General features: G+C 37.5%; 1 protein-coding gene across 1 annotated transcript in view; it reads right to left on the reverse strand.

The window, feature by feature from the left end:
- phf21b (PHD finger protein 21B) overlaps positions 1 to 995 on the reverse strand; it is a 100,525-nt gene extending 99,530 nt beyond the window's left edge. Inside the window, exon 1 of the mRNA XM_079263273.1 lies at positions 843 to 995. Within this exon, the coding sequence (XP_079119399.1) occupies positions 843 to 896 (54 nt within the window). The 5' untranslated portion in view covers positions 897 to 995. The remainder of the gene's footprint in view (positions 1 to 842) is intronic.
- Between the last annotated feature and the right edge of the window lie 7,754 nt (positions 996 to 8,749).

The following is an 8,749-nucleotide window of genomic DNA, read 5'->3' on the forward strand; positions in this document are numbered from 1 at the left end:
CAGCCCTCACGTTCCCGGAAAGTGGAGTTAGCCAGGCGGCTGCTTTACCAGCCAGAAACATGTCGACACACTCAAAATGGACGCTAACATTTCTCAACATCACAAGTTTGAGAGGCGATGAGAGAAGATGCTGGTCCCCGCAAAGCACCGCAAACAGGGGGGGGGGGGGGGGGGGGGGGGGGGAGTTTCACCGCCACGGCTGCGTGGACGTGGGAAATGCGGGGTTTGGTGGACATGTGTCCCTCAGCAGATGTCTCCAATCACACAAACCACCTGATTTGCTGCTTTTCAGGCAGCTAAATGAAAGTTTCCCCCCGCAAAGTGGCGGTGGAGCCCACGGGAAAGCAGACACGCAGAGTGGGAGCTGCTGCGGGTGTTCACAGACACACGGAGCAGATTTCTGCTGATAAAGTTTCTGCTCCCTCCCCGAGCCTCCTGCAAGCCGGGAGACCCGCTCCCCCGCCGGCCTCCGCCTCAGCAACTAGTCCCGCAGCCGCGGAGGAGCAGCCGGGAAAGTGTGTGAAGTTTCGGGAGGAACAAAGCGCCGTGAAAGCCTCAGTTTGGAGCAGCTCATAAATATTCAGGTCGCGTCCGGATCGCCTCGCAGCACCGCCGCATTACCGCTCCACATTCCCCACAAAACAGCCCGACAAGCAGCCAAAGTCCTGCTCAAAGTGCACCAAATGCTGGCAGCTGGAAGCGGGCTCCGTGGCAGACATTACAGCAGACATGTCGCATGGTTCTCCCCTCGGAGTGTGCACCTCCTCTCCTCTCCTTTCTCCCCTCCTGCTCCCACTTGCTCCAACACCAACAAGGCTGGAATAACACGATGTTTCATTTACCTGATGACATTGGATTTCTACTTTCAGCGCCTCTTGCAGGCCTTGTAGTTCCATGTTCCAGCCAGAAAAGCACTTTTCTCCCACTTTCGACGCGGCCGAGACGAAGTTTAAGTGAATTAAAGATTTTTTTAAAGCGACAATAACAATTGAAAGAAGAACTACTCAGGCTGCAGAGCAAGTTCTCGCTTCTTTTACAGGCTGGGACTCATCACACACTTTCCGCCCGTCTCCAAAAGTGCTCCAAACCCGCCAGGAAGGGCTCCGGCCTCGGATGGCAGCTCCCCGGAGCACAACCGAGCGTCGAAGGGTCCCACCGGGAAGCTGGTTGCCGTTTCTTTCGATAATTTTAAGTTAAAAAACGGGGACTATATTTTGTCCGAGTCCGCGGCTTGATTTCACTTTGCCTGGGGAAAAGTTGCGCTTCGGCTGTCAATGGTAATTCTGAAGTTCCCGGATGGAGCAGAGTGAGCAGACCCCCTCCTGACTGGGCATGCGCAGTGTGCAGGGGCAGCTGAGCATCCACAGAAGCCCAGCGAGGGGGATTCAGTAAAAGTCGAGATTTTTAGCCCGTAAAGACAAAAGACACACCCAAACACACTAAAGGTGGAAATATTACCGTCAGTTTGAGCTATGAGGAGAATAAATCCCCTTGTTTATCCGCTAAACCACATAAACAAGAGGTAAGAGGGCAATTAAGAGATGAAACCCATAAATCCCAGATTACTCACCCTTCACAACATGGGCGATGACAGCTTGGAGGAAACACTTTCACTTGTCCAGAAGACTTTTAACCTAAAAGCGAAAATGAACAAAATGTAATTCATGCCATCTAAATGAAAATTTGTGAGATTAAAACAAATTATACCCTAAAAAGGAAATATCAGCCCCTAAAACTCTTCACAGAAGTATTACAAAATAAAGGTAGGCATGAAATAGCTTTCTGAAATCATTAACATATTTCTATTATCTAGGCTACTTATGATTTGGCTTGAATTGATATGTCTGTAAAGTGCCCTGAAACAACATTGTTTTGAAGTTGTACAAATGAAGCTAAAGTGAATTAAAATGTTTAAATGTAATCATTAATTCCTAAAACATGTGACATAGAAGTGCAAAAAGTGAACCTCTTGCAATTTAATGAATTACTGCAGCAGCTGATTAACAGGAAACATGATCCAAACATGATAAAAGTCATTTTTAAAAAGGATTATCAGCAGGAAATTTAACGCAGATGTTGGAAAAAGACATTGGTGGTTCCCAGCCAGCTGTTTAACACCTGAAGCAACAACAAACAAAATGGGAAGACTGGAAAGGGAGATGACCAAAGAAGAGGTATTTTAAATGTTTTCAAACATTTTTTAAAACATTGTTTTTAAATGTGAACCCCAATCTGTCCATCCAGTCATCTGTAGAGGCGTTTCTGCTTTAACAATAACTTTAATTCATACACTTTGATATTTGTGGATCTAAGATTTTTTTTAGTCACAACCCCCCTCTAGAAGAGAAAATTAGCTTTTCTCTTCAAGATAATCTCAGCTTTAGCATGACAGGTACTAACTAGAGTTTAAACATGACAGGTACTAACTAGAGTTTAAACATGACAGGTACTAACTAGAGTTTAAACATGGCTGGTACTAACTAGAGTTTAAACATGACAGGTACTTACTAGAGTTTAAACATGGCTGGTACTAACTAGAGTTTAAACATGGCTGGTACTAACTAGAGTTTAAACATGACAGGTACTAACCAGAGTTTAAACATGACAGGTACTAACTAGAGTTTAAACATGGCTGGTACTAACTAGAGTTTAAACATGACAGGTACTAACCAGAGTTTAAACATGACAGGTACTAACTAGAGTTTTAACATGACAGGTACTAACTAGAGTTTAAACATGACTGGTACTAACTAGAGTTTAAACATGACAGGTACCAATTAGAGTTTTAACATGACTGGTACTAACTAGAGTTTTAACATGACTGGTACTAACTAGAGTTTTAACATGACTGGTACTAACTAGAGTTTAAACATGACTGGTACTAACCAGAGTTTAAACATGACTGGTACTAACCAGAGTTTAAACATGACTGGTACTAACTAGAGTTTAAACATGACTGGTACTAACTAGAGTTTAAACATGACAGGTACTAACTAGAGTTTTAACATGACAGGTACTAATTAGACTTTTAACATGACTGGTACTAACTAGAGTTTAAACATGACTGGTACTAACCAAAGTTTAAACATGACTGGTACTAACTAGAGTTTAAACATGGCTGGTACTAACTAGAGTTTAAACATGACTGGTACTAACCAGAGTTTAAACATGACTGGTACTAACTAGAGTTTAAACATGACAGGTACTAACTAGAGTTTTAACATGACAGGTACTAATTAGAGTTTTAACATGACTGGTACTAACTAGAGTTTAAACATGACTGGTACTAACTAGAGTTTAAACATGACTGGTACTAACCAGAGTTTAAACATGACTGGTACTAACTAGAGTTTAAACATGACTGGTACTAACTAGAGTTTAAACATGACAGGTACTAACTAGAGTTTTAACATGACAGGTACTAATTAGACTTTTAACATGACTGGTACTAACTAGAGTTTAAACATGACTGGTACTAACCAAAGTTTAAACATGACTGGTACTAACTAGAGTTTAAACATGGCTGGTACTAACTAGAGTTTAAACATGACTGGTACTAACCAGAGTTTAAACATGACTGGTACTAACTAGAGTTTAAACATGACTGGTACTAACTAGAGTTTTAACATGACAGGTACTAACTAGAGTTTTAACATGACAGGTACTAATTAGACTTTTAACATGACTGGTACTAACTAGAGTTTAAACATGACTGGTACTAACCAAAGTTTAAACATGACTGGTACTAACTAGAGTTTAAACATGACAGGTACTAACCAGAGTTTAAACATGACAGGTACTAACTAGAGTTTAAACATGACTGGTACTAACCAGAGTTTAAACATGACAGGTACTAACTAGAGTTTAAACATGACTGGTACTAACCAGAGTATAAACATGACAGGTACTAACCAGAGTTTAAACATGACCGGTGCTAACTAGAGTTTAAACATGACCGGTACTAACTAGAGTTTAAACATGACTGGTACTAACCAAAGTTTAAACATGACTGGTACTAACTAGAGTTTAAACATGGCTGGTACTAACTAGAGTTTAAACATGACTGGTACTAACCAGAGTTTAAACATGACTGGTACTAACTAGAGTTTAAACATGACTGGTACTAACTAGAGTTTTAACATGACAGGTCCTAACTAGAGTTTTAACATGACAGGTACTAATTAGACTTTTAACATGACTGGTACTAACTAGAGTTTAAACATGACTGGTACTAACCAAAGTTTAAACATGACTGGTACTAACTAGAGTTTAAACATGACAGGTACTAACCAGAGTTTAAACATGACAGGTACTAACTAGAGTTTAAACATGACTGGTACTAACCAGAGTTTAAACATGACAGGTACTAACTAGAGTTTAAACATGACTGGTACTAACCAGAGTATAAACATGACAGGTACTAACCAGAGTTTAAACATGACCGGTACTAACTAGAGTTTAAACATGACCGGTACTAACTAGAGTTTAAACATAACTGGTACTAACTAGAGTTTAAACATGACAGGTACTAACCAGAGTTTAAACATGACAGGTACTAACCAGAGTTTAAACATGGCTGGTACTAACTAGAGTTTAAACATGACTGGTACTAACTAGAGTTTAAACATGACAGATACTAACTAGAGTTTAAACATAACTGGTACTAACTAGAATTTAGACATGTTAGTACTAACTAGAGTTTAACATGACTGGTACTACGTAGAGTTTAAACATGACTGGTACTAACCAGAGTTTAAACATGACAGGTACTAACTAACTACTCTCATCTCAGGTACTAACAGTTATGTTTAACTAGAGTTTAAACATAACTGGTACTAGCTAGAATTTAGACATGTTAGTTCTAACTAGAGTTTTAACGTGACAGGTACTACGTAGAGTTTAAGCATGACTGGTACTAGCTAGAATTTAGACATGTTAGTACTAACTAGAGTTTTAACGTGACAGGTACTACGTAGAGTTTAAGCATGACTGGTTGTAACTAGAGTTTTAACATGACTGGTACTAACTAGAGTTTAAGCATGACTGGTTTTAACTAGAGTTTTAACATGACTGGTACTAACTAGAGTTTAAACATGACAGGTACTAGCTAGAATTTAGACATGTTAGTACTAACTAGAGTTTTAACATGACAGGTACTAATTAGAGTTTAAACATGACTGGTACTAACCAGAGTTTAAACATGACTGGTACTAACTAGAGTTTAAACATGACAGGTACTAACCAGAGTTTAAACATGACAGGTACTAACTAGAGTTTAAACATGACTGGTACTAACCAGAGTTTAAACATGACAGGTACTAACTAGAGTTTAAACAAGACTGGTACTAACCAGAGTATAAACATGACTGGTACTAACCAGAGTTTAAACATGACTGGTACTAACTAGAGTTTAAACATGACCGGTACTAACTAAAGTTTAAACATAACTGGTACTAACTAGAGTTTAAACATGACAGGTACTAACCAGAGTTTAAACATGACAGGTACTAACCAGAGTTTAAACATGGCTGGTACTAACTAGAGTTTAAACATGACTGGTACTAACTAGAGTTTAAACATGACAGATACTAACTAGAGTTTAAACATAACTGCTACTAACTAGAATTTAGACATGTTAGTACTAACTAGAGTTTTAACATGACTGGTACTACGTAGAGTTTAAACATGACTGGTACTAACCAGAGTTTAAACATGACAGGTACTAACTAACTACTCTCATCTCAGGTACTAACAGTTATGTTTAACTAGAGTTTAAACATAACTGGTACTAGCTAGAATTTAGACATGTTAGTACTAACTAGAGTTTTAACGTGACAGGTACTACGTAGAGTTTAAGCATGACTGGTACTAACTAGAGTTTAAGCATGACTGGTTTTAACTAGAGTTTTAACATGACTGGTACTAACTAGAGTTTAAGCATGACTGGTTTTAACTAGAGTTTTAACATGACTGGTACTAACTAGAGTTTAAACATGTCAGGTACTAACTAGAGTTTAAACATGACAGGTACTAACCAGAGTTTAAACATGACTGGTACTAACTAGAGTTTTAACATGACTGGTACTAACTAGAGTTTTAACATGACAGGTACTAACTAGAGTTTAAACATGACAGGTACTAACTAGAGTTTAAACATGATGACAGGTACTAACTAGAGTTTAAACATGACTGGTACTAACTAGAGTTTAAACATGACTGGTACTAACCAGAGATTTAACATGACTGGTACTAACTAGAGTTTAAACATGACTGGTACTAACTAGAGTTTTAACATGACTGGTACTAACTAGAGTTTTAACATGAAAGGTACTAACTAGAGTTTAAACATGACAGGTACTAACTAGAGTTTAAACATGTCAGGTACTAACTAGAGTTTAAACATGACAGGTACTAACCAGAGTTTTAACATGACTGGTACTAACTAGAGTTTAAACATGACAGGTACTAACTAGAGTTTAAACATGTCAGGTACTAACTAGAGTTTAAACATGACAGGTACTAACCAGAGTTTTAACATGACTGGTACTAACTAGAGTTTAAACATGACAGGTACTAACTAGAGTTTAAACATGACAGGTACTAACTAGAGTTTAAACATGACAGGTACTAACCAGAGTTTAAACATGACAGGTACTAACTAGAGTTTAAACATGACAGGTACTAACTAGAGTTTAAACATGACTGGTACTAACTAGAGTTTAAACATGACAGGTACTAACTAGAGTTTTAACATGACAGGTACTAACTAGAGTTTAAACATGACAGGTACTAACTAGAGTTTTAACATGACAGGTACTAATTAGAGTTTTAACATGACTGGTACTAACTAGAGTTTAAACATGACTGGTACTAACCAGAGTTTAAACATGACTGGTACTAACTAGAGTTTAAACATGACTGGTACTAACTAGAGTTTAAACATGACAGGTACTAACTAGAGTTTTAACATGACAGGTACTAATTAGACTTTTAACATGACTGGTACTAACTAGAGTTTAAACATGACTGGTACTAACCAAAGTTTAAACATGACTGGTACTAACTAGAGTTTAAACATGGCTGGTACTAACTAGAGTTTAAACATGACTGGTACTAACCAGAGTTTAAACATGACTGGTACTAACTAGAGTTTAAACATGACTGGTACTAACTAGAGTTTAAACATGACAGGTACTAACTAGAGTTTTAACATGACAGGTACTAATTAGACTTTTAACATGACAGGTACTAACTAGAGTTTAAACATGACTGGTACTAACCAAAGTTTAAACATGACTGGTACTAACCAGAGTTTAAACATGACTGGTACTAACTAGAGTTTAAACATGACCGGTACTAACTAAAGTTTAAACATAACTGGTACTAACTAGAGTTTAAACATGACAGGTACTAACCAGAGTTTAAACATGACAGGTACTAACCAGAGTTTAAACATGACAGATACTAAATAGAGTTTAAACATAACTGGTACTAACTAGAATTTAGACATGTTAGTACTAACTAGAGTTTTAACATGACTGGTACTACGTAGAGTTTAAACATGACTGGTACTAACCAGATTTTAAACATGACAGGTACTAACTAACTACTCTCATCTCAGGTACTAACAGTTATGTTTAACTAGAGTTTAAACATAACTGCTACTAACTAGAATTTAGACATGTTAGTACTAACTAGAGTTTTAACATGACTGGTACTACGTAGAGTTTAAACATGACTGGTACTAACCAGAGTTTAAACATGACAGGTACTAACTAACTACTCTCATCTCAGGTACTAACAGTTATGTTTAACTAGAGTTTAAACATAACTGGTACTAGCTAGAATTTAGACATGTTAGTACTAACTAGAGTTTTAACGTGACAGGTACTACGTAGAGTTTAAGCATGACTGGTACTAACTAGAGTTTAAACATGACTGGTACTAACTAGAGTTTAAACATGACAGGTACTAACTAGAGTTTAAACATGATGACAGGTACTAACTAGAGTTTTAACATGACTGGTACTAACTAGAGTTTAAACATGACAGGTACTAACTAGAGTTTTAACATGACAGGTACTAACTAGAGTTTAAACATGGCTGGTACTAACTAGAGTTTTAACATGACTGGTACTAACTAGAGTTTAAACATGGCTGGTACTAACTAGAGTTTAAACATGACTGGTACTAACCAGAGTTTAAACATGACTGGTACTAACTAGAGTTTAAACATGACAGGTACTAACTAGAGTTTTAACGTGACAGGTACTACGTAGAGTTTAAACATGACAGGTACTAACTAGAGTTTTAACGTGACAGGTACTACGTAGAGTTTAAGCATGACTGGTACTAACTAGAGTTTAAACATGACAGGTACTAACTAGAGTTTAAACATGACAGGTACTAACTAGAGTTTAAACATGACTGGTACTAACTAGAGTTTAAACATGACTGGTACTAACCAAAGTTTAAACATGACTGGTACTAACTAGAGTTTAAACATGACAGGTACTAACCAGAGTTTAAACATGACCGGTACTAACTAGAGTTTAAACATAACTGGTACTAACTAGAGTTTAAACATGGCAGGTACTAACTAGAGTTTTAACATGACAGGTACTAACTAGAGTTTTAACATGACTGGTACTACGTAGAGTTTAAACATGACAGGTACTAACCAGAGTTTAAACATGGCTGGTACTAACTAGAGTTTAAACATGACTGGTACTAATTAGAGTTTAAACAT

The sequence above is a fragment of the Telmatherina bonti genome (genome assembly GCF_933228915.1).
Source record: "Telmatherina bonti genome assembly, chromosome: 23".
Lineage (NCBI taxonomy): Eukaryota > Metazoa > Chordata > Actinopteri > Atheriniformes > Telmatherinidae > Telmatherina > Telmatherina bonti.